Source organism: Mus musculus, chromosome 3 (assembly GCF_000001635.26).
Source record: "Mus musculus strain C57BL/6J chromosome 3, GRCm38.p6 C57BL/6J".
Classification (NCBI taxonomy): domain Eukaryota; kingdom Metazoa; phylum Chordata; class Mammalia; order Rodentia; family Muridae; genus Mus; species Mus musculus.
The window spans coordinates 75,899,266-75,926,729 of record NC_000069.6 but is presented as its reverse complement, the minus strand read 5'-3'; the positions used below and the strand labels follow the sequence as shown (position 1 = coordinate 75,926,729).

At 40.4% G+C, this 27,464-nt stretch overlaps 1 protein-coding gene across 3 annotated transcripts in view; it reads left to right on the top strand.

Annotated features, from left to right (window-relative positions):
- The window catches only part of Golim4 (golgi integral membrane protein 4), an 80,774-nt gene that overhangs the window by 30,227 nt on the left and 23,083 nt on the right, over positions 1 to 27,464 (top strand). For 2 of the 3 annotated variants that reach the window (NM_001291069.1, XM_006502145.2), the window contains exons 2-7: positions 15,081 to 15,155; positions 16,672 to 16,721; positions 18,547 to 18,600; positions 20,181 to 20,331; positions 23,401 to 23,483; positions 24,246 to 24,329. In NM_001291069.1, coding sequence (NP_001277998.1) covers positions 15,081 to 15,155; positions 16,672 to 16,721; positions 18,547 to 18,600; positions 20,181 to 20,331; positions 23,401 to 23,483; positions 24,246 to 24,329 — 497 coding nt within the window. The remainder of the gene's footprint in view (positions 1 to 15,080; positions 15,156 to 16,671; positions 16,722 to 18,546; positions 18,601 to 20,180; positions 20,332 to 23,400; positions 23,484 to 24,245; positions 24,330 to 27,464) is intronic. The other variant, NM_175193.6, reaches the window with a different exon arrangement.

Here is a 27,464-nt window from a genome sequence, read left to right as displayed (position 1 = left end):
CAGATAGGCATTCCTATGCCTGAAGGGAAAATCAGACAAGAATAGTCAGCCCCATGTAATTTCAAAACCCAACAGAGGAAACAACATGAAATTAAAGTTGCTGCTTAATCTTTGATGTCATAACCATCTTCCTGGGCACGTGGGCAAGAGGATTGGACCCACAAGGCATCCTGTGGCCTCACCCAGATGACTTTGCAGGGCGTACAGTTCATTGACCATCTCATGTATTTGGAGTCTTGTGCCACAGTGCTCCTAGGCTCCATTAGTGTGTTGAAATTCTATAGATCTGTAGACTCACGTGCTGTTCCACTCTTCAACTCCACTGGGCATTTCTTCTAGCCTCAATTCTGATTGTGTGCTTGGAGTAAGATTTTCACAGCCCTTTTTATGTGGCCCTTGAAGTCTAAGAGTCACTGCGTGGTTCCATGATCTCCTATTCTGCACACGTGTAAAATAAATCCTTTGTAGATGTTGCCAAGTTTATGGCTTGTGCCTGCTAGAGCTAAACCTGGGCCTATTTGAGCCTCAGCTCTAGGTCTGAAGAGTATAAGAGAAGTTCTGGGCAGTGAATGCGGATGTCCTAGAAATGTTGCTTTAAAGTCTCATAATGTTTATGCTTATTTTATTAGTAATTGACTTTTCAACACATGTCCTGAAGAAACAGTCAAACCATTACAAAAAGGGCTTATTTATACTTTCTAGCATTTTATATTGGATGAATGAATTAATTTCTGTGGTAATGCTAAATTTCCAGAATTTTTGTTTACCTACACATAATGCTAATTGCATCTCCATTTAGGTAACTACTCAGTATATATTCCTTGGCTCGTTGCTGTGATTCAGGGTGGATGGAGGCGGGGAGATTCTTGATTCAAAAATGTATGTTACTGAAGGATTGGACTCTGAGCTGCTTGCAAGCACAGTATTTTTTTTTCATGTCATCACAGAGTAAGTTATAGGAGCCACAATCTTATCTTTACTAAAATTAGCACTCAAAAGTGGGTCCTTTACAAGGTCAAACAGAAAGTGAGGTGAGTGAGTATGTTCTCGAAGGATGTAAGAGGCAACCATGAATATTAACTGCATATTGTCCTGCCTTTCTCACTTGCATTAATGCAGCTTTATCATCTGGGTGACATGGCGTATAAATGATTTAAGGGTAAATTTGAGGACAATAGCCACCTTTCTTCCTCACACTCTTGATGATCCAAAATTGCCATAAGAAGTATTTTAAGCAGAAGCAATAAAAGAAGACCTAAACCATACTGACTCACTGCTCCCAAATGTAATGATTTTCAAGTAATTGCATTTTTAAGTACTATAAATATAAGATGAGCTAATAGCTCAAGATTGGTTCAAGATCCTCTAATGAGCAGATAGCCGTAATTTCTAATTAGCATCTTACATACCCCCCCCTTAATTAGTGTGAATTGGACATAAAAGTTCTTTGTATACACACTGAAATGGACCATGAAAGTATAATTTATTGTGATTACCACTGAAGTGCATTTTAAAGGACAGTTTTCTTCTGAATACATGGACACTCATCTGCAAATACATTTAACCTCTTCGTGAGAGTTTATCTACAAGATGATAAAGAATTGAACAGACCATTAGTGGATTATGGTTTACTGTCCCTGAGAAATTCTAATTTACCTTTTGTCCATGAAAAAAAACTGTGTAAAACAAAGGTGGACTCTCTAATGTGCTAATGAGACTTTGCTTAAAGGCTTTGGCTATAATTAGTTTTACTATGGATTTCTTGGAAATGAAAATGTAACATAACAATGTGAGGCAGCTCCTCCAAATGAATGTTGACCTGCAGAGCCTGGAACCAGTGAGATTATTTTGTGCCTGGCAGAGCTTTCCTGTTTTCAACTTCTTAGAAAATTTTAGTAGCTATTAAAACAATGTTGTGCAGAGGAAAGGGGACCAGAAGTCCTTCAAGTCCTTCAGCTCTCATCAAAGGCCTTAAACCATCAGCTAAAGAGATTTGGCTTCTCCTAGGCTTGACTTTCCTGTCACTTGCTGAGCCTTTGGTTCTTCTCAGGCCATCATTGTTTCTGAGATTTACTGTTAGATTGAAGATAGAATTATTTACCCAAGGCCTTTCATAATTCTGGTGCCCATATCTTTGCCTGCTAAGCCATTTCAAAGAAAAAGAGAGTGACAGAGCAGGAAGAAGCCCCAGAAGTTGCTTGATAGGATGTTCCATTTTGTCAGTGATGAAATTTGAGGATATATATATATATATATATATATATATACACACATATATATGTGTGTGTGTAATTCATATGTATTATGTATGTTCATATATATATGAAAAGCATATCGAGTGTATACTAGAATAGGCACTCAAATGGCACTTTAACAATGATAGTCTTAGATTATGTTAATATGTAGTAGTTTCAAGTTATTGAAAATCATCGGTGACAAATAAAATAGAATGACTTCCTTTGCCACCAGCCGTTTTCTAACAATCAGAGCCTTCAGTGTTCTTCTAAACTGGGTATTTCTGCTCTTGTTCAAACTTAAGTCCCAAAGAATATTCAAGTCAGTTTGAATTAAGTCATTTTATTGGTTTGGCTGGTGCCATTGTAGTTACACCTCAGCACACAAAAGGATCACCTGATAGACTCATCACAAGGTGAGAATATCACAAGTCAATAATGCATTCAACACACCTATCCCAGATGACAACTGAGCAAAATAGGACCTTGATAAGTATCTGTCATTTGCCCTTGAGACAGTGCACCTCACTGGGAGTTTGAATAGGAATAGACCCATAGATTCACATATTTGAATAATTGGTTTCCAGCTGTTGAAACTCAGAACAATTAGCAGATGTGATCTTTTTGGAGGATGTGTGTCACTAAGGGTGAGCTTTGGGGTTTCATAAGTCCACACCATTGGCAATCATGTCTTATTCTTTCTCTGTCTCATGGTTGTTGTGTCAACATGTAAGCTCTCATCGACTGCTGCAGCACCATGCCTACCATGGTGATCATGGACTAACCCTCTGAAACTTTGTGCAAACCTTCATTTGAAACCTTTATTTTATGTTGTCTTAGTCACAGTGTCTCTTCACAGCAATAGAACAGTAGCTAAGATAGGGAATGTAATCTCTCAGCTTCCAGAAACCATCACCAGGGTATTGCTTGCCTAGGAAATGATCAAAATTTGACAGGCTCTTCCCAGTGAATGTGCATAGCTCTTTCAGACAGTTGTGAAGTGGAAAAATCTTTTGTGAGTTGAGTGCTACTGTCTACATTCACACAAGCTTTTTTTTTTTTTTAAATTAATACAAATAAGTGTCCTTCAAACTTTACAATTGGGAAGATGTTGTTGACGCAGCTTTCTACCTACTTAATTTTATCCCATAGAAAACAGACATGTAAAAGTAAGATTTCTTAGCTCTGTGCTCAGAACTGATCAGCATCAGGTAGCTCTTGGCTCTGGCCATCGTCATTGTCTTTGACTATTTGAAAATCATCATTTAATGACCTCTTAACTCTATGTGCTTCCCTTTCATTTTCCTTTTGTTTTTCACTCTTAGATTAATCCATTTGATTCTCTGTAGATTTTTATCTACATTCCAGTGATGGAATAAAGATGAAAAGAAAAGTAGGAAGTCTCACTAGAATGCTGATGTAATCAAAAAAGTAGTTTGTCATTCTTTTATCATCTAGTCATATGCTCTCAATAGATATTATTTATTGATTTTATTGTACTTCTTTCCAAAAACCCCAAATGTACTTTGCTAGATTTTCTGTCTTTCATATAGAAACATTGAAGTTGCAGACTATAATAGTGTCTGTGTTAGTGTAAATTAGCTGTATCAAATTTAGAGCTGATTTAAATTGAACTCATAGAATCTGTTCTGATGTGTAGCCATCTATATTCTTAATATGTAAATTTTAGAGGTAAAAATTGACAGGAAGGCTATAATGCTCATGGGTTCTGCTTTGGAGTTGGCATTCTTTAGTGTGTATTAGTCTAGTCAATTAACAAGGATGTTTTTTACTCTGAAACTTATTTAGTATGAGTGTGTGTGTGTGTGTGTGTGTGTGTGTGTGTGTGTGCATATGTGCTTTTGTGTGTGTTCATACAGACATCAGGGCACATGTGGAAGTCAGAAGATAATTTGCAGAAATTGCTTCTCTGTTTGCATCACATGGATTCTAGGTTATACAGCTATGTTCACCAAGCTCTGTGATCAAGAACCCTTACCCAAGCTAAGCCATTTTTCTGCCCACACTTAAAAAATACTTTGCAGGAAATTACATTGATTTCCACTCAAGGCTACATGCTGAATTCAGCCTGGCAACGAGAGTGACAGGGTGACATGGTTCCTGCCCCTGGAACAGAGCCAGCAGAGAGGTGGCCTCCTGTAGTATTGATGGTTTTTGTGGGCATAATGCTTGTTTGTATAATAATGTACATATTTTCATGTTCTTCATTTGAGGACATGACTCTCCTCTCTCACAAGGTGAATGACTCGCTGATAATCAGAGACAGCATGAGTCTGGGGGGGGGGAGGGTGTGTCTAAGGTCTCAGCAAAATAGTAAAATGCTGTGACCTTCTGGACAGCCCTTAAGACTGTGGGGAAAATGGTGAAACCATGAGTTCAAATATATATAATTTCTTAACTATGCAAAATGTACGGATGCAATATGAATTATATGAGGGGCTTCTTGGACCATATTAAAACAGAGGCCGTTGCACTATGAGCCAGCTCGTCAGAGAGATACAAAGGCAGACAGATTCCCGAGTTTACAGTCAGCCTGGGATGAGTTTAGGTCCAGGCCCAAGTGTGGTAGGAATGGTAATTTCAGGGCAGAGTCCTACCCAAATATCTTACTATCTATGCTTTACAAAGGCTGGCAGATATCTGAATTATTTTGCAATGTTAAAAAAAAATGTGCTTGCTGTCTCTTCCTAAGAATCAAGGGGCAGGGGTCATGGGATGCTGATTCATGGGACAATCAAAAGAGAGCATGGGGTAAAGACTGAATTGATAGGTAAATAAAAGGCTGGGGTTTTTGATCTGCAAGAGGTGAACTATCTAGAGAGGTTTTTAGAATAGCAAGACAAAGCTGTCTTGAACAGAACGTAGGCCATCAGCTTGTCACCCACAGTTTGACTTTGAGTCCTTTGTTTCACTATTCTCAAACAGCTCTTCCTCAGAACCCGTCTCCAATCCCAGGCTGGTCCTTGGCAGCGACACAGCAGATAGTACAGATTTCTAGAGACTGACATTTTCTTAAGTAATCCCACCATATAGTGGAAATGGCCAGTATACATACATGAAATATAGTAAAATGTTTCTGCATAGAGACAATGTGGGGCAAAAAGGGATCCGGGAGAGGGATCCCTGCTGCCTCTCAAAGCCCCGGTGAGCACTCATAAAGCTAACCCAGAGAGAGGGCTGCTCACTTGATGCATGCCACTGCGAAGGAAGTACTCAAGGCTGCTCGGGAAACGCTTTCCCCAAATCCTTCAAATCCTCAGATCATTGCTGAGAATCTCCTCTAAGCCTCTCTAAAACCCACACCTCCTACGAATACTGTGCCCTTTCTTAAAGGAAGAAAAAAGAAACCAAGTCTTGTATTTGACCTTGACAGATCACACCCAGCAACCTCGGCCTTCTACACTTCAGGGCTTTTACTAGAGGTGTAGATTAGTGATTGACGCGTTCCCCTTCCCTTAACCAGGCTCTGCCTGTGATCTCAGTGCAAACGTCAGTCTTACTCATAGGCCTAGGTGTCCATAGAGACCCAACCAAAAAATAAAATAAAATAAGATACCCATCTTCTGTAAATATAAGGAAAAAAAGAATACTGCAGAGAGATGCAGAAGAACTCGGTCCCTTTTATTAAACTTTGTTATATGAACATAAACATTCTCTTTCAAAACTCGTAGAACGTTTGTACTTAATCAGCTTGTCATCCCACAAGTGAGCGGAGAGTAAAGGATATTTATTGCCAGGAGTTTTAATCAAGCGGCTGAAATGAGTGTTAGATACCTACTGCCAATTTTGGAGTCCCTGTGTTTGTATTTGCCCTCAGCTTTCTTCTGACTAACCGGGGTTTAAGATTCTTCACTCGTAAAGTAAGCATTCGTAGCTAAGCAGTTTGGCAGGAGTGGGACATAAACTACCAGGAAGAATAAGCTGAGCAGTGGCCTTGGGTGGGGACAGACGGGGCTTGAACTCTGAGACTTCTATGCAAAGCCTTAGGGATGCAATGTGACAAGGAAATGCAGCCTGAGGCTTTCTTAGATAACTCTCTGTGCTTCTGTATGCTTATACTTGCAGCAGACAGGAAGTGTGACTAAAACTGAGTGTATGGTGGACCCTCTCCTCCACCATCCTTATAAAATTCTGTCTAGTAGCAAGACCATAAATATTGGCCCCATCATTCCGTCCATTTTCATTCTTTGTTTCCTAAAGGTTTTGTGCATGTCTGTATTGTACATCAAAGATCTTCCCTCTCCTACCCTGATGCTTCCCCTTTTCAAATCCCTCCCTCCTGTACCTCTAGGCAACTTTACCTACTTTCATGTCATTTAGATAAATATGTAGGTAGACAGACAGATAGACAGATAGATGATAGATAAACAGACTAGACAGACAGACAACAGACAGATAGACAGATAGATAGATAATAGACAGACATATTTACAGAGGTTTGTTTTAATGTATGAGGCAAGGCATTATGTATCTAAGACCTGGACCTCAATGTGTATATGGCCAAGAATAACCTTGATCTCTTGATTCTCCTGCCTCCAGTGTCTCTACCTCCAGAGAGTTGTGGATTGGGAGTTGAACCCAGTGCCCCATACATGCTAAGCAATTCCTTTGTCAAATGAAGTGAACCCCTATCCTCCTAGATATATGCTATGCACTTCTAGCTATTCACTCAGCTATCTGGATTTATGTACCTACAGATCCTTTACTTTTGTGTATTCCTCTGTCTTTGTCAGTGATTGTCAACCATACTCACATACTAGAGAGGGTTCTCTTCTTGCAAAATTAGCCTTCTGATTTTATAACTTATTAAGTTATGTGAGCTCTTGAATCTCGAGACTCCTTCTTTCCTCCAAGATGGAATGCTTCAATTTGGAGCTACACAACACCCTGATTGTATCTTGTACCCCATGAAGTCTCATTAGTACAAAGATCCCATCTCACTTCTGTTCAGAATAAACCAGTGGTTCCCCATGTTTATGTGAGTAAAAATCCAAGTTAGAGGCCTATGGAAAGTTTCCCTTTTCTCTCTCCAAGCCTTTTGCCCTGAAGGCTGGCCATAATCAGGTGCTCTGACCTCTGAAATAAAGTCGTTTCACACTAGAATCAGGGCAGAGCCTCTGCAATCCCTGGGTACCTTCTCCACTGCTTCATTTCAAGTAACAGATCTGTATGAGGAAGACACCTGAGCTCAAAGTGACCTCATTTGATGCAGTTAGATATTTATGGAAGGCACCTGACAGATTTTTTTTTTAAGCCTACAGGAACATTTAAAAACAGTGGGTATTTATTCCCAGGAATGTGTCCTCAAAATTGCAAATACAAAATATCTTGGGAAACAGGGCTTTCCACAAAAATAAAACAAAATCAATCAATCTAGGAGTTGGCCAAACAGAAAGCATGACTGTGCTCTCACCGAACAAATAAAGTCAACGGTCCATCCTCATCACCGTGAGACAGGACAACGTTTCCAGAAAAGTCATATGACATAAATCTCCCGATGGCTATATCAAGATACAAACTGTGTCCCCTGGAAACTGTGTGAGAATTAAAAAAAACCTCAGTTTATGTTGATATTGATGTCACTCTGCATACAAGTTTAAATCGAATTATGTCAGGAGATAGAGACAAAATGACTCTTTAGATGTGTTTTATGTTCTTAGTTTCTTTTGTGTTGTTGTTGCTTTAGTTTGAGATAAGGTCCCTCAGCTTCACACACACACACACACACACACACACACACACACACACACACACGTTAAGCGCTAGTCCACAGCACTCGTTTGCTTGCTCTTGAACTTTGTATAAATAGAATTATTCAGTAAGTAACAACTTGCTGTCTGGCTTATTTTTAAAAATATTTTATTAATTTTTGATAACTATGAATGTATTTTGATCATATCAACCCACACTTTTCCCCTTATCACCTCAGATCCATTCCCAGCTCAAAATTTTATTTTAAAATAAATTGCCCACCAACTCTAATTTGTGCTACTTATATATATTCCTGGGAGTAGGACTGTCCTCCTGAATGTAGTTGACACACCAAGAGCCACAAACTTAAAAAAAAAAAAAACAAAACAAACATGATTGTCCCTCTCCTAGAAGCTATCAGCTATGGACAGCTCCTCGGGAGTGAGGCCCCCCCCGTGCTCCCTCCCACTCTGTGCTAAAATGTTGACAGGCTTGGTCTGTCTCTGTGCTCCAGTGAGATAAGGGGCGCTACTTACAGGAACATGGACGAGGGGTAACATTAATGAGCATGCGTGACTGAAGGGCAGGGATATCAGCAAACAGCCTACTCTTAGCATGCATTAACCCCCCAAAGTTGCATCCGTAGACCACCCTGTATGATTTACACGTAGTTCAGTGACGTCTCCTCTCTGCAGTAGTTGTTCGTGTTCTTCCCTGGGGAGCAGCTGTGTGGATTTTGTAACTGACTGAGCTCCTGAGCCGCACACACTTTTTGTTAGCTCTAGGATCTTGAGACTCCTCCTTTCCGCTAAGATTGCTTCAGTTTGGAGGAAAGAGCTACACAATACCACTCCCCGATTGTATCTTGTACTCCATGAAGCCTCATTAATACAAAGTTCCCATCACGTTTCTGCTCAGAACAAACCAATGATTCCCCATATCCGCGTGAGTAAAGATCAAAGTTAGAGGCCTACGCAATGTTTCCCCTTCTCCAAACCCTTGTCCCCGAGGCTGACCATAATCAGACGCTCAGACCTCTGGACATGTCTTCTAGCACAAGCATGTTTCTGATCTGCCTTCTCTGTCTGCAGCACTCACATTCTCTCTCTGCATCTCTATAATTCTTTTAAGTTTAGCTTCCAATGAATCCTTCTTCTTCGCCCCCCCTCCCCCCCCGCAACATTTGGTTTTTCGAGACAGGGTTTCTCTGTGTAGCCCTGGCTGTCCTGGAACTCACTCTGTAGACCAGGCTTGGCCTCGAACCCAGAAACCCACCTGCCTCTGCCTCCCGAGTGCTGGGATTAAAGGCTTAAGCCCCCACGCCCCCAATGAATCCTTCTTAAGGAGAAACCTGCCTCCCCATCCCTCTTCACACTTCCAATATCTTTCAGTATTTTTTCTTTATCTTGCTGTTTCAATTACCATATAATATAGTATTTATTTTGTTCACTATTCACCATGTCTATGTCTCAGTCAGACAAGAATACTGTTTTCTAGAAGGCAGACTTACAAAAATATATCTGTTTGTGGCCATAGTCCCAGGTGTCAGAACAATGCCTGGAACATAGTGTGCAATCAATAAATATCGTTTGTTATATAGAAACCACATAAGAACTGGTATTTGAATACTGAACTTTAGTATTTTTGGTAGAAGTATGCAAAGTGTCTGTGGAGGCAAATACGCGTAAAATAGTTAGATGATTATGAAAGTTGACTTTTATGCTTGCTTCAATCACATAGATCCATTGTTTCTTTATAAAAACCCTTGTGCCTTTACTTCCAAATTAGATACTTATCTTGTTGATGGAGCCAAATATCTGAAGACAAACAACGTAAAGAATTAAGTGTTTATTTTGGCCGATAGCTCAGAGAGATACCGCCCAGCATGTTAGAGAAGCCTTGGGAACAGGCACTTAAGGCAGTTAGGCACATTGTACATCCTGTATGGAAGCTGAGAGCAGACAGCATGTGGGGATGCTCTCTGAAGTTTTCTCTGCTCCCTAACACCCCACAATCTTTCAAAACATCACCACCAGCTGGAGATCAATTGTTCAAACACCATGAGCCTGTTGGGGGCATTTTACACTCAAACCATAACATATGCTTACCCCAACTTAAGGGGGTTTGTGTGTATCTCTGTATCATTTTGAAGGTCTAGAAACAACTCCTCTGGCCCCACCTTCACTTACCTACTTCTTTCTTATTTTTCTTGTCTTCATTATTTTCTTGAAATACTTTAAAGTAGTCGGGCTGAAATCCTACTACTGCTGAGATAAGAAGGTACCTGCATAAAGTCTATATACAATATGTTTTTCTTTGGAGTAACTTTTGTTTCGATTGTCAGAGCTTGTACACTTCTAACCCCTGTGCCTGTACAACCATGCATGCGTTTTAAAATGGAGCTTTGCCCTGTACAGTGCAAGACTCCTGTGCAGCTGGACCTTCTCTTTCAGCTTTGAAGACTTTCCACAAACAGTCTGCCAGCACAGCCTCTGTTTCTTTCAGTGGTTTGCAGATGGGTGCGCATCATAGGCCAATAAGAACTCCTGTGCACTGAGCCACTTCCCCAGCCCTGAGAACCTGAAGGGAACTCAGAACCCATTTATGCAGATATGTGAAGAAAAAAGAGTGTTCTGCTGGGTTAATGTGGTTCTCCCACATTCAGGGAGAAGCAAGAAGGCTAGGGGCTGGGAGAGGAATAATAAATGAATCACTGAGAATATGAATGGAAGACATGAGAAGGCCTTACCCCAAAGACTGGGTCTTAAACACGCAGGAGAGTTAGATAACAACCAAATTAAAGTATAAGTTATACCCCAGGGAGGGAAGGTTGTAATAGAAGATATGTATGTTACCTTCATGCCAGCACAGCAAATACCCGAGACAATTAGCTTTTCTAGAGAAAATGTTTGCTTGGGCTCAGTCTTGAAAGTCCCAGACTACAATGCTTGGCCCTACTTTTTGTTTGCTTTTTTTTTTCTTTGTTCTTGTTTGTTTTGACGTTTTTTGTTTATTTGTATGTTGTTGGTTTTTTCTTTCTTTTTTTTTTTTCTCTTTTTTTGGCATGTGGTGGGGGGAAAATAACTTCTTACTGGTAGCCAAGAACAAGTAGAAATCGCCTTCACAGAACATTCCAGTGACTGAGGGACCCTCACTAGGTCACACCTGCTAAAGTTCCACTGCCTCCCGTTGGTGTCACTCTAGGACTGAGCTTTGAGCCTATGGATCTTGGAATCCATTCAAAATCCAAACTTTAGCAGCATGCTCGAGGGATGGAGTGAGATGACATCCTTGACCTAGAAGGGAGACCAGGCAGAAGCACCTTATCTCTGCTTCACTGGTGCCCTCTCCCTGTCCTGGGAGCCGAAGGGAAGATCCAGTGTGTGGATCAAACCTGTCAGGCGTCTCTGCTGTTCCTTTAGGTACTCATTTGCTGTGGATTTTCTAAGATTTTCTGTATTCATGCTCAGACTTTGTATGGAGTATAATTACAAAAGCAAGAATGAAAGATACTAGAAAATTCATCTGTAATGTTATCTTCCTGTTGACTCACCATCTTCTGTACTATAGTGCACTGGTCCTACAGGTCAAGGTAGTTCTTAAACTATCGTAATGGGCCTGGGGAGAGAACTCGGTTGGCGAAGTACCTCCTGCACAGACATGAAGGCTCGCGTTCACTTCCTCAGAACCCAGAAAAAGAGCCAGGAGCCATGGATCATGTCTGATATACCCACAGTGCCAGTGTCACAGGGGGATCCCCTAGATTTCATTAGTCAGACAGCCTCACTCAATAGACAGACTTCGTGTTCAGAGAAAGGTCCTGTCTCAAAAGAACAAGACAGAGAACTATCAGAGAAGATTCCTGTTGTCTGCCTTGTCTCTCAATGCACACTCACACACATCCATAGGATGGATAGGAATGTGAATTTCACACACTCACATACAAATTATCCTAAGTAAATGATTTTAGAACTGAAGTTACTCAAAAGCCTTTTAAACCACTCTGTTCTGAGAGATATGTATTGCTTTGAATTAAATTTCCATTTTTAATGTTTTTTTTAACAGCCCAGTCTCATGTACATTGCGCGTACCAACACAGTAAGGGAAGGAAGGAATATCATCATGTGCTAATGGGGGGAATAGTTCTGCCATCACGGAAGAGGGGCAATTAACACTTCCCAGAACCTTCCTGCTCACAGAGTTGTAAATCTCAATTTGATTTCAAGCTACTAGACTCTTTTATATCTCTCTGACTAGATTGAGACAGAAGCTGGTCTAACATGAAAGTAGACATCTAATAACTGCTCCTTGCTCTCTCGGCATACTGAGAACTGGTAATCAAAACTTTTTTGACCTGCTGCTGCTGCTGCTGCTACAGATTTGTTCGTTTAAAATGTGATTAATGATAAACCTACCAGGTGAATATGTGACTCTCATCCAAGCTTTAGCCCCTGTTTTATAAAGGTAAAATGGTAGATTATTGGAGTCAGATCTGGAGAGGAGAAAAAAAAATCACAGACTGTTGTGGGTACTGCCAAAGCACTGTTGCCCCCATCCCCGGAGCTTAAGGAGTGAAGACATTTGGTGATGCTTTCTGCAGGATTTTTAAATGTTATTTTTAAAATAAATAAATAAGTAAGTAAGTAAATAAATAAATAAATAAATATTTATCTATTTTATGCATATGAGTGGTTTTCTGTGCTGGTGTGTAGATGGACCACAACCATGCTTGGTGCTTGTGAAGAGCAGAAAAGGGTGTGCTGATCTCCTGGAACTGGAGTTACTAATGGCTGTGAAGCATCCTGTGGGTTCTGGTGACCAAACCTGGGTGGGTCCCCTGCCGAAGCAACACAAGCTTGGAGCAACACAAGCTCGTACCACTGAACTCTCTCTCTCCAGCTGAGAAGATTTGCTTCTCTGTTCTGAGTTGGAGTGTTTTGCTCTGAACTTCTGAAAATAGTCTTTCACCCAGATATGAATGCACACAGCATTTCTTTTGTAACTTTTAGATGAAAGCTGGTGTTAAAATGCCAAATGGTTGAAGGAAGCTCTTGAATGTTGTTTTAAATCCCTGTGAGCTTTTCCTTTCTGTTTTTGTTTTGTTTTGTTTTAAATGGAAATGAGCCCCTTTTCCATTCTTTACTGCCTGGAAAATAGTATATCCTCTTTCAACAAACTTGGGAGATGAGTCCCCTACTAGACTTGCTTGTGGCTGTGAGAATATCCATTCTTTGCCATTGTGTAGCCTTAGCTCATCTTGACTAATGCCCTTCAAAGTATAAATAGGAAAATAGAGATGAGTGACAGGGATTGATTAGCAGTCTATTTTCCAACAGAAACAATAAACCCACTGGATAGTTTGCCAGCTCAAAAGCCTGAGAAATGCATGGTGAAATAATTGTGTGTGTGTGTCTGTGTGCGTCTATGTGTCTCTATGTGTGTGTGTCTATGTGTGTGTGTTGTGATCACGTTTTCTAGAAAGACAAAAAGACCCTACCTGGTCTTTCTTATCTGTAATACTTATGAACGATTATGGATATATGGGCTTCCAGATTCTAATGAAATGGAGGAAAATGCTTCCTTGTGGTCTTTTCAAGGGGATTTTTCGAGTAAAAAGAAATAGGGTAATATTACCGCCAGTGGATAAACAGTATTCATATCATAAATACTAGTATTACCTTTCCCTTTCCTTGCCCAGGTCCAGCAATCATTCAGGGTGGGGTTTTTAGTACCAGTCTAGGTGACAAAGGAAGGAGAGCTCCGGTCACTTGTAACAGGAAACTGTGACAGAGAGCGGAGGGGAAACAGGCAATCCCTGCAGCAGCTGCAATCATTGCAGGAGAGAGGAAGGAGATCCTGGGCTCCTGACAACTTTGGCAGCAGCCATTTATGTGAAGACAGTTCTTGTGTTGTACACAGACAGCTATTGACCAAAGATGATGGAATTATATATAGCCAAGGGGTGCTTGGGTCTGATCAAAGAATGGAGTAAGGGAATTGGCTTAGCTTGCTGGAGAATGAGATCATAGTTGACATAATGCTGAGGGAACAGGACTTGGAGGGTACATCTGAAATTGAATTTATCCCTTTCTCAGCCCTTACTGCCTGCTCACTCTGCAACCGAGGCTTCCGTTCCCAGATACAGTCCGAGAGACATTTGTTGGTTTCTCAGTGTCCTCTGGGAATTAAAACAAAATGAAATGCCCCTGACTATTTTTCAATAGCTTATACTAACTGGTACATATGTCACTGGTTTGCCGATTATTGTATCTGATCTAGTCTGGTTGAATAAATCATATTTCATTCACTCCAAGGTGAAGTTTCTCTCACTTGCAGCTTCTGCTTGCTGCAGATGTCCATCCATCAGTGCATTAAGAGCTGTGGTGAGCACTGTTCCCTTGCTCAGTCCACAGTATCTCTTCCTCCCTTCTCTCCGCCCACCTGACTTCTTTAGAGTGTATCTATAAGCAGAACGCAGAGATGGCAGGAAATCCCTCCAGAATAGACATCAGTTTGCTATCGTGGTTAGTGAACTTGACTCTTTGTGAGCATTTTCTTTCAGAGGTTCTTTGGGGTGTCTCTCCCTCTTCTTTCTTTGTGTCTCTTTTATGTGTGGGCTCCAATACTCTACTGGTGTGCTGCTTCGGTTTTGATGGCAATTGGTCTAGCTCACACTGGTGAAGATGCAGAACACAGTAACCTTGCAGATCAGGGATACTGAGTGGGAAATTCTCTCCGGTAACTTACCAGGGATGTTAGAGCAGGGCGTGTGGATGAGAGAGCAACTGCTTTGTGGCCAGCAATTGAAGTCATGCAAATGGACACAGTTGCCTGGGAAGAGATACAGTGGACCTCGCAGAGACACAGAGGGAGCAGAGGGAAAAGTTTCTAGCTAACTGACATGTAAGTGTTACTAGGGAGTCCACCCAGAATCATGCCTAATTACATGTGTATTGTTTGCCCCAAATCTGGATCTTTAAATAGATCTACCTGCTTTCTTTACCCTAAATGTGAACCTTTATGACTTTATTTTAATAGGATGTGTGCCCTATACTGTTTTAAGTTTTAAAAATTGCTGCTAATTTTACTCTGGACCCTTTAGTTCCCTGACAAATGTAACTCTTTCTCTTCCAGTTGTATATGAACACAGATCAAGATTAGAGAAATCTTTGCAAAAAGAAAGGCTTGAACACAAGAAAGCAAAGGAAGGTAAGACAATATGAGCTTGTGCCCTGATATTTCCTCCTACCCTTCTTTGATGTAGCATGAATTTGAACTATGATGCATTTGGTTTTGTATTTTGTTGTTGTTGTTGTTGTTGTTGTTGTTAAGCTGTCTCTCAAATCTGCCTGAAGCCAGTGCTATAAGTGGGCCGAGAAAGAGCTGTCAATAAATGTGTTATACACAGTGCAGACATTTTATATAGTCTTTGTCATGGGGAAGTAGCCCTTTCTTCTCCTTTGGGAACTCAAGACAGATAGCAAGTGGAAGATGTGTGAGCTTCATCACCAGGTCATGACTCAAAGGGCTTCATTTCCTTCATTCCTGTAGAGAACCGGCTGTATTAGAGGCTCAGGACTGTGTTTAGAAGCTTTCCCTTCTGTTTCTGCAGCCTTCATGGACTGTGTACATTGCCATACAAATTATATCAAAATTAACACATGACTTCCCTTCTAAATATTTTTATTGTATATTTTCTTTATTTACCTTTCAAATGTTATTCCCTTTCCAGGCCTCCCCTCTGGAAACCCTCTGTTCCATGCCCCCTCCCCCTGCCTCTATGAGGGTGCCCCCCCTACCCCCACCCACTCCTTCCTTCCCACCCTGACATTCCCTCACTGCACCAAACCTCTGTTGATGGTTGGGGTTTGGAAAACATACATTGTTTAGAACATGACACTGTTTATGTAAGTTTGTAACTCAGTGAGTTGACCTTCTACCTGGAATCTTCTGAATGAAGCAGGTGTTACTATAAGTTCATGAAACATTTGCCTAGCCCAGCTGTTCAGATAGGAATTACCACTTAACACATTGCTTTTTGTCAGAGCTTTTGAAGCAAGCATACACTCTAGCATCCAAGTACTGGAAGTTATCTGCACTCTTAGGTCTGATGCATTCATGTTTTGTGATGAATCTTGGAATGTAAACCCTTGGCTCCTTTGGTGAGTGTGGGGTGGGTGCTGGGTACTATGTAACCCTCTCCTGACTCATAGGATGCACAGACTTAATCATTCTGAGAAATGCTTTCAGACTTGTCTTTGCCAGGTCTTCCATTGCAGAGTGTTTTTATAGAGCCATCTAGTGGATAATAAAGTTTCAGAGCATTAAAGACGGCTTGATTGCCGTTTCAGTTCCTGAAGGAATTTAGTGTGCCCTCTAGTGGGTAGCTATAAATCACCCTTGTCTCAAATGCACCCTCTCCGCTTTCAAAGGCAGATTTCACAGAGATATTGTAAGTGTGCTATTAGTCACTTGCCATCGATTCTGGTGATGCAGGGCTTGAAGACAGCAGGGAGAGTGGAAAACTATAAGCTTTGTCATCTGTTTTCCAAAGCTTCCAGAGGTAACATGATGTACATAAATCACTAGGTATGTTGATTTGAAAAAAACTGGTTATCTTTTTGTAAATCTGAGTAAAGTATATAGCATTTTTTTCTCAGAGATGCTTAAAGGTTTTTAAATAGACTAACTTATACTTTACTTTCTCTATTTTTATCTTTCCTAGATTTCCTTGTTTATAAGTTAGAAGCACAAGAAACACTTAACAAAGGAAGGGTAAGGCTTTGTTCTGTTTTGGCTTTTATTTTGTTCTCATGAACTTTAAGGGAGATAAAAATACCACTGCAAAAAATTTTACTCCATTTATTACCAGCATAAATGGATTAAGGGTGGACATACATTTTTGTTACCAAAAAAAAAAAAAAAAAACAAAAAAAAAACAAAAAAACAACAAAAAAAAAAACCAAGAAGGAAACCAAGAGAGAAACTTGTACACATTGTTTATTTAAAACTTATCTTTTCTTACTTCTTGTCGCATTACTGATGACTAGTGATAAACTGGGGCAGCTTCTCTGTGGCACATGAGGTTTGTTTGGTTGTGTTTGGATCTAGATTTCGATTTGAGACAGGTTCTCATGTATGCAAGAAGACGTCTAAATCATTGAGTAGCAGAGGATAACTTTGAGTTTCTGATCTTCCTACCTTAACCTCCCTAGTGCTGGGATTATAGGTGTGTGCTACTGTGCGTGCCAACAGGGAAGCTCATGTTTATTCCCTCTTTGATTTGCTCATGGCGTCTCTTTTCTCTGACATGAAAGACTTCTGTTTGCTTACAGAGTACTATCAAGGAGGAGAACTAACTGCCTTAGTGTTCACATTGCAGGAATCTGAAGGATGAATTATGGACAGAATGAGTGGTATTGGCATTTAAAAATATTTTAAAGTTAAAATTCGCTGGAGAAAAGCCAGTCTTTGTCTTACCCTACAGAAATGTGTGAGTGTTAGTTGAATAAAACATTTGTGTTTAGTGATTTCAAAGCTGAGGAAAGTCTGTTCTTTGAATTGCCTAGAGGATGTTTTCAACTTTCAACTCTAAGTTGCTTTTAAAAGCCTGAACCAGACCTCGGTGCACCCAATTGTATATTTTGTAGTGTAGTTTCCTTATCAACTAAAAAAATAAAAAAAGAATAAGGCAGGGGATGAATGATGAACCAGAAGTGTAGTTTATTTTAGGAGCTATGAGAAGAAAACCCGGGAGTGCCCCTGTGTGGTGATAGCACAGCCGGAGAGTGCTGTGCTAGACCTTCACCCTAGAGTAGCGAGTGGCAGCCTCGGATGTTGGTACCAGAAGGGCTGTCTGTACAGCTGCTCCATTAGATCACAGGGATGTTCTAGAATGTGGCATCAGAAGGGAGACTTCAGCCCTCATCAGCTGGGGTTCAGGCTGCATCTCTCCCTTTAGTACTGTGTAAAAGTACTGGTGTTGGTTCTGGTTTCTCACTGTGGAGGTACAATAAAGATTATGGGAATACCCACTGAAGTTGAGGGAAGAGCCCTTTCGATTCCTCTATTAAGACAGCCTGAACTGGTGAAGTTTGCTCTTAACTGATGGATCTCCCACCCCTCCCACCTGTCCTGACCACTACACCCTATATTAGTTATGCACAGTAACTTTCAGAAGTTCATTGAGTAGCTGGGCATCTTGGCTTCTTTGGATTATGAGAAATAAGCCCAAACTATTTCTAAGCATCCTGTCAACCTATCATTTTATGATTGTGTGTCTAATCTTTTTATTACTCAGAGTTTAGGAATCCAGAAGAAAATTGAAACCTCATTTCTGTTACGGAGTGGCTCAGTGGTAGAGTGATTGCCTAGTATATGCAAGGTCCTGAGTTCAATCTCCAGTAGTGCGAAATAAATAAATAAATAAATAAATAAATAAATAAATAAGAAATGTCCCTAAAGACATGCTCTTTCTAACAGAGTTTATGTTAGCTTACAAAAGCAAAAATGAAAAATCTTTTATTAGGGAAGGAAGCTGTTCACAACAAAAGAACAAGATGAGCTATCTTTTATTAATTTGGTTTTCTTTTATTTACAGCAAGATTCCAATAGCAGATATAGTGCATTGAATGTCCAACATCAGATGCTGAAAGTAAGTAACCTAAACTGTCCCGTATGAATGAAGAAGGGAGCAGACGACATTTGAAATGGTTAACAATGTCTAATATAAACAAGAAGGGTTCGAGAAAGTTGACTTGGTGAATATTGTCATAGTTGTCTAAAAATTGTGATTGTTTATTACCTCCCATGATTATTACTTTTTTTTCTTTTTACAAAAATGTGGTTAATGTACTACCTACTTTTTAATATAATAATTGGGCTCTCAGGTTACCTACTTTTAAATATTTGTTCTCTTTGATGTCTTTAGAGTTTGTGCTTTATTTAGTCTCTCACAGTGGTTTTTCCTTTATTGTACACAGAATGGAGTGTGTGGAACCCCAAAGCTTTGTCTGTGTTACTAATGACTGTCTAAGAGATGCACTTTTAGCTACTTGAAGAACACAGCTTATATTTTTAATATTTCCTTTCCTTGGGACTTAGGAAAAACTCCCTCTTAAGTGCCAAAGGAAGATCTAAAGCACAAAAGGGAAAGTAAGCAATTCATTGATTCCATCAGCCTGGTAGCACTCAGCACCATGTGCAAATCCTCCCATGGTCTCTGCCCCACATTAGTCCTGGGTGCTAGTTTTCTGCTTTCTATCCATTCACATCAGTAGGACACACACCCTCTGTTCAAACTAGAACCTTTCCCATCTTCAGGAGTGCAGTACTTAAAGCAAGCCTTTCTGCCACATAAGCATTTGGAGACTGTGGAATTTAAATAACTTGTAATGATGTTGTAGAATTCCGATATGAAATCATATGAATGAAAATGAATTCTAGAAACACTTCATTACTTTCCCCAATGGCAAGATGGTCTCCTCTGCCTCTTCACTACTGCAGTCACTGTCAAAATGGGTCACTACTAAACTGAAAATCAAAGAAATGTTGAATAAAGCGGCCCTTCGTGGTAAATGCTCCTGCCTTTGAGTATTTCTAAAAAATCTAGAAGAGAATTGAGTGCATATTGAAAGTAAACAGAATTTTCTTGCCATTATTTCTTTGATATTGTAGTCAATATAACATCAGTGGTTCGCGTAGCATTTATCTTGAATTAGGAAGAAGAAGTAATCTAAAAGGATTGAAAGCATGGTGGTAGATACATGCAAATACCATACGATGAAGAGTCTTGAGCAGTTTCATATTTAGGTAACTTAGTTTAAAGTTATCCTTGGAGCCTCCCATGAATACTCTGAAGCCTTGATCTTGCTTGTTCACTAGAGAAAATACACAAAGTAGCCAAGGTTAAACGTATTATCTCCTTTCTATGATAATTTGACTACAGGGAAATAGCCTCAGATTCCCCGCCCCCCTTTTTCATAGCTTGGGCTAGCTTCTCACTCATATTGATGTTTAAAACCAAGAGGAGGTTTGTGTTTGAACTTGATCTCAGACTACTCAAGTATTTGAAGAGTACAGGAAATGAAAGGGACAAACAGACAGAACCCAACCTTAAGAACTGAGCTTATTCTACCATGCACTCTCACATTTCTGACACGAGAAAGACCTCTCGGTGAAGAAATAAACGCTGCATGATTTAGAGACCCTGTCTGTCAAGTGTTCATCTTGCAGAGTCAGCATGAGGAGCTGAGGAAGCAGCACAGTGACCTGGAAGAGGAACACCGGAAGCAAGGGGAAGACTTCAGTAGAACGTTCAATGACCACAAGCAGAGATACCTGCAGCTTCAGCAAGAAAAGGAACAAGAACTTTCTAAGCTAAAAGGTATTGGCTAGGGCCAGAGATGCCTTTGTACACCATTTGAACAGGAACGCACACTAGCACTGTGGTCCTGACCTTCTTTAAGGCCTTTAGATTATTTTGTGCTTTTAACTTTAATAATCACATGGAATAGCAATCTCATTTATAAATAATCCAGTCCGTTTTTACTCTTTTAATTTTTGCTTTATGCAAATGGTGTTTTGCATGCACATATGCCTGTGCACCACAAGCATGCCTCGATTCTCTAGAGGCTCCAAAAGGGGCGTTAGACCCCCCAGAACTGGAGTAAGCGATGGTTGTGAGCTGCCTTGTGGGTGCTGCGAATTAAACCAGGATCCTCTGGAAGAGCAGTAAGTGCTCTTAAATTCTAAACCAGTTCCTTTTTCCATTATTTTTAAAGCAACATTCATATATAGCAAAATTTTAATTATATATATGAAATCAAAATTACAGAAAATAGGAGGACACAAATATGTAATTTCTGACTACCAAGGTATTTCAACCTCAGAATTTTGCACCCAAGACAAAAGTGTAAATACAGGATGCTTTAGGGAACTAGTCATTAGTAAGAAAAGAAATTAGACACATACACATAAAACACATGTGCATGCATGCACGCACAAGACTTAGAAGAGATAGAAAGCAAAAAAATCATATTTATAGAAAACAACTTTTGGAAGAATTTCTTTTCTTTTCTTTTTAATTTATTATATGTAAGTACGCTGTAGCTGTCTTCAGACACCCCAGAGGAGGGCATCAGATCTCATTACAGATGATTGTGAGCCACCATGTGGTTGCTGAGATTTGAACTCGGGTCCTTTGGAAGAGCAGTCAGTACTCTTAACCGCTGAGCCATCTTGCCAGTCCTCGGAAGAATTTCTTGAAGAGATCTGAAACACCTGGGTATAGAAAGTTCCTTGACATCAGGATGAGCACTTAACATGTTTGTACTTATGTTTGATTAGAATGATTGTGCTGCTACTGTCATAACTGCTGATAATTGTCAACTTGAATCCATCTAAACCCACCTTAAAAGATTTTAATGAAAGATTCTCTGGCTTAAGTTGGCCTCTGAGTATACCAGTGATGTTTTTTTCATATTTGTGTTCATTGTGATGGGTTGGCCTAATTGTGGACAGCATCATTTCATCGATTGAGTCCTGGACTGAATGGAAATGGTTGGGAGAGCTGAGTACAGGCATCCCTCCCTCTCCTAGTCTTCACTAGGATACAGTGTGACCAGATGTCTCACACACTTGCCACTGTGATTTCCCTAAAGGGGTGTGCTATGACCTGGCAGTGTGGACAAAAACAAGACTTCTCTCCCCCAACCTGCTGTTGTCAGGGTGTTTTATCATAGCAATGGAAGTGGAAGTAGACAGGACTCTAGATAAAAGACTTATGCAGTAAAGTTAAAGCATGTTGTGATCGATGAAGGGGAGGTACTGGCTAGGGGCCATAAGTGCAGGTAATTTTTGTTAGCTTCATATGGTACAAGAGGGGTATCTCGATCTTCCCCTCTCCTAAGGCAGGCTGACAGCCTGGAAACCTATATAATTCTCTTCATCATTGTGAACATAATGGCTGATGATGCATTCCTTTAATGTATTAGGACTATGTGAACCCCTTCCGCTGGATGAATTTACTGAATTCTTATCATAAACCTGGAGGCAGGCAGGCCATTGTTTTGCTTTATATAGCATATGAAGATCAGGAGGCTGGGGAGCAAACCTTGCTGGCTGAGGCCCAGAGAACTCACAGAAACTACTGTCGATAAGTTTGCAAATAAAAAATCAGGACTAGCTCATCAAGGTTAGAGATTTCACACGGTTTTGTTAAAAAGCCCCATGTAGCTGGCAGTACACAAAAGGTCCTTGTAGGTGGCAGTGGTGTCCTGTTTGCTGTCCTGTTTTGACTTCTGAGATTATCAGCTATGGCATGAAGGCTGGATCTTATTTTGTTCTTAACTTCCCCCCACCCCCCACTTCAAGTGCAAGGGAAATCCTATGTGCAGGTGTCCAGAAGGGACAGTGAGAAAGTAAAACTGCACTGACTGTGGTAAGAGAAGGAAATGGATTCTCTTCCCTTTCTGCTTTCTGCTTACCTTCCCTGGAGAGATGGAGCCTTGTCTGCAGAGGTATCTCCATACTCTGGTACCACCAAGATTTAGTAAATGCCTGCTGTCCCAGCTCATGTATTAATTGTGCCATTTCTTTTGGCCAATCATAGCCTCTTCCAAAATAAATTATAAAAATCTCCAAGACAGGTCTTAGCTTCCCTTGTGCTGAGTATTGCCATGCACTCATTGGCCTCATAATGACAGACGTTATTAGATCCATTTTTAATCAGTGATGAGTAAGTACTCAAAGATGGAAAAGACTCTATAGGCACATTTGTCAAAAGCCCACCAAGTTTGTAAGTTTGAATAGTGTTTCATGTGTCAAACGTATGTAATGATAGGGCTTCTAAAAATAGAGAGATCTAGAATTCGCAAGAGGAAGCTGGTACCTGAACAGGGAGGGGAGGTTTTGGGACTTCACTCTGACTCCACACTCTCAGGTTCTAACTGGAAAAATACCTTCTCTAAGTCGAATTTAGATTACCCAAGAACTCAAAAAAACTAGAGGTTATCACCAGATAAGTAGGATTTCTGTTATCTCTAGTACCTTCTTAGAGGATGTAAAAATTATCCATGCTATGAGAAATAAAGTCTGTTCTGTTCGTAAGTACTTTTTGTTTGTGAAGATCTTCAAATCTGAGACCATCTGGCCATTACATTCAAGCCCAGGGGATTGTTAATTAACAGAAATGTTTTATTTTAAACATCTATGTGATTAAATTGTTGACTTAATATGAAATGCATAGACTCTTTCTAGAGTCCAATAAGCCAGGTCATCCTGCAAGAGCCTTGGAACCCATGTCATATGCCTCTATGATATAGTCTTTTGTTTATTCCCAATACTTTGCTGTTGAAGTTCAAAATACACCTTGAAATAATTTTTAAAGTTTCAAATAACAGCATGAAAACTAGACAGTTCTCAGTATTTATGTGTGGTTGTTCTTGTAAAACAGAAACTGTATATAATTTGAGAGAAGAGAATAGACAACTAAGAAAAGCACACCAAGACATTCACACACAGCTTCAAGACGTCAAGGTAAGATGAATCAGACATTTGGCTCGGGGGCTTCTGTCTCCTTTACTATGCAGAATGGCTTCAGAAGTCATTCCAGGGAGCTGGAAAGATGCCTGAGAGACTGAGTGCTTGCTGCTGGTGCAGAGAAACCACATTTGGCTCCTAGTGCGATAGCTCACCACCACCTGTAACTCCAACTCCAGGGAATCTAATGTCCTTGTTGATCCCCTGCGGATACTGCACCCACATGCATACCCCTTGAGCAACCCACAAAAACACACATACTCGAACACACAAGTACACATACTCGCACACACAAACACACACACACAAAATTAAAAACATTGAAATAAAGATTTTTCTTTTCAAAAATTGATTCCTTAATTGATCTGCTTTGCGAGCTCATCACCAACTTGGACTTTGCCTTCCTGGAGTACACTTGATACTTTTACCACTTTGGTATCATAAACGACAGGTTTCCTGGGACATGTAAATATTTCTGTTGATACCGAACTCATTATGTTGTTGGATGATTACACTGTGAGATGGTTTTTACTTACAGAGGTAACTACTAATGAAAGGTTTAGCTGGGTAGCGAGGCAGCAGTTTTGAGAGATTTTTTAGAATCCTCCATAAATCCTGTCTACCTCCAGTAATTTTTGGATTGAACAAATGCTGCTTTCACTTCCATCAAGTGAGCAAGTAACATTTGGGTGGCCACACCAAAGAGGCTTATTTCGTGACGTTAATTTAGCTCACCATGTAAACTTCTCTTTTGTGTAGCAACAGCATAAGAATTTACTCTCCGAGCATGAACAGCTTGTAGTGACTTTGGAAGACCACAAGAGTGCACTGGCTGCTGCGCAGGTTAGGAGGGAGCAGCCTTTGTTGGGTCCTTTGAAGTCTGCTGACTATTTCTGAATCCCTTCATGCATGTCGTTTCTGACAACTCAGTCTTCAGGGAGTTATGGCAGCACTCCTAATCCCGGGGATATGCATGCTTTTCAAATCACCAAAGAGACTACTAAATAAACTCTTCATTGCTTATTATACATGACTGCATCTGCCTCTGCTACGCCCTACACGAACAATTCTGATACTTAACTCACTGTGAATCTGGCCTTCTGCATCTCTCTGGCCTGTATCAACTCTTGGTACAGTAGGTATAGGGTTTGTGATGCTGACTCCCAGACACTGTCTTCTCTCCTCCCCTTATTCCCAGTATCCCAGCCCATAGGCATACTCCTTTTGGGATAATGTTTATACAGGGCGGTTCATACTACAGAAAAGCAGACGGGTCAGGGGAGAAGAAAATCGAGAGTCACAATCTCCATTTGTTCAGAGAATACAATAGCCCCTGGCATAAGCCACTCTCTTGGTATATGTCTGTTAAATGAATAAACAGTCAAATCCAAGCTGTGGAGAGCTTGGCAAGGTGATATCCAGATGAGTACATTACAGCTGGAGACCCAGAGAAATAGGACTGCCTGCTTACTTGGTTCGGGTTCAAAAAATTATTCAGAGCTGTAATGCATTGGGCTCATGTCTATTTGCATCTCTCTCAGTGACTTCTGTTTGCATTTTGGGGACTAGAGTGTTTGTCTGTTTTTACATTATAAAAAATCCACTTGCTTTGTAGTTTTCTAAGTGCATTCTCACATGATATTTCTCTTTAACATTTTAAGTTATTCCTTGATACATTTCATACATATATACAATATATGATGATAGTCATTTCAGCATTTCCCATACATATCGCTTGAGCCACCAACCCATCCCACTCCCAACATCATGTCCCCTCTCCAATTTGCTGCCTATATGGACTCAGGCATGGGTCCATACACTGGAGCACCGGAAACCTAACTGTGGCCACAATCACAGAGAAACATGATTATCCTCCTTCTGGCTGCCATCAACCACCCATAGCTTCCTCAGCTAGGGATAGGGCCTTGTGAATTGCCCCTCCTTGGGGACCTTTGCCAATTGGGGTCTGTCTATTTCTCAATTGACCATGGTTATTTTTACCTGTATGTGAACTGATTATTTCTAAGCACTGGTGCATTCCAAATCTCAAGGTTTGCCAAGTGTTATTTTATGTGAGGTTCACACAGTGAGATGTGGTCAGCTGATTAGAACACTGTCCTGCAATAGCCATAGATAATACAATAAGCAAACATCTGAAAAAGCGCAGAACTAGGATTAAAATCATTTCTTTAATGACCCAAACCAAATCTGAAGTCGCACATTTGCAGCACTGCTGAGCCAGCTTTTGAGGCTTCTGTCATTAATCTATGCATGGTTGTGTGTACATGTGTATCAGTAGAACCCTGAAGGTCAACTGCAAGGGTCAACTCCTCAGGACATCCTCCACTTTGAGACAGTCCCTCACTGGGCTGGATCTCCCTGATTCCAGTGATCCCCAGGAATACACCTCATTTCCCTTCTCTAGCCCTGAAAGAATTTATAGAAAGAAAAAAAAAAAACTGACACAAAGAACCTATGTATCATGTACTTATTAATTATTAATATATTTAACTGCTGTGTAATCATATGTATTTTGATTAAGAGAGTGATAAAACATCTGCCTTTTGAGAGTGGTGGGTTTTTTTTTCTGGTCTTAATATTTATTCTATAACTAGTGCACCCCTTAATTACCTTAATTAGAGTCATATGTCTCTATTAATTTGGGCTTGATTTAACAAAATGCCATTGACTGGTGGCCTAGTCACTGTTCCAGAAACTGGGAGTCCTAGATTCCTGTGAGGATGCTCATCTGGCTTGGTGGCTCCTGGCTTCTTGTATTGTTGTGGTGTGGAAAGAGACCAAGAATGGTCCCTGCTCTCCTGTTATCGGGGCCCTAGCTTTATTCATGAGGATTCCACCCTTAGGACTGAGCACCTTCTAACACACCATCCTTTGATCTGTGGTTGGTATCAAAAAAATAAAAGTTATTCAATTTCAGATATACAAATTTTGAAGAGTACACACATTAAGTAAGTAACATCATATCACAACTTTATCCAAATCTCCAAGGGAGGGAAAATGCTATTTCTAGCAAAATCCTCTTAAGAGATTCTTTGTTAACAAATCTTGGGCTTATTGATGGTTCCTTGGGTAAAATGCTTGCCACACAAGCCATTCAACCATACTTTCATCCCCAGAATCCACTACAAGTAGAAGGAACCTCCTCTGAAACCCACAGTGGTGCTGAGGTGTGCAGTTGTACACATATTTTAATATGGTCCTTTTCTGTACAGAGAACCACAACTTGGCTGCCTTCATTAATTGCATACCTTAGAGCAGCAGTTCTCAGCCTTACTAACGCTGCGACACCTTAATGCATTTCCTTGTATTGTGGTGAACCCCAACTATAAAATTACTTTTGTTGCTACTTCATAATTGTAGTTTTGCTACCATTATGATTTGTAATGTAAACATCTGGTATGCACATGGTCCTGGTGACCCCTAGGGTCATCTGACCCCCCCCCAGAGGGTCACAACACATGGGTGGAGAACCACTGCCTTAGAAGAAGAGAAAAAGAATGAATTGAATTGGGCTTTATAGATCCCTCCACGTAAGAGCATGGCTATGTGGATTTTGTTGGTTTTTTTGTTTTGTTTTGTTTTCATTTGGTTTTTGTTTGTTTGCTTTTTTGTTTTTTGTTTTTTTTTTTCATTTTGAGCTCCAAAGTAGAACCCCAAATGATCTGATTAATTTCTGAAGTACAGGCCAATGCTAGCTACATGTTCCATTTCTATACAAACTACATGCAAGCACTCCTTTGATATATTTTTAGCCAGCTACCACCTTCATTTTTTGAAAACTAGAAGAGACAAAACAGAGCTGGGGAGATAGCTCAGTCAGTATAGTATCTGCTGTGGAATCATGAGGGCCAGAGTTTGGATCCCCAGTCTCCATAGCAAAGGTCAGAGATCATCTCAACAGTGAGTGGGTTGGAGACAAGACAGGTAGATCCTTGAGCTCATTGGCCAGCCATCCTA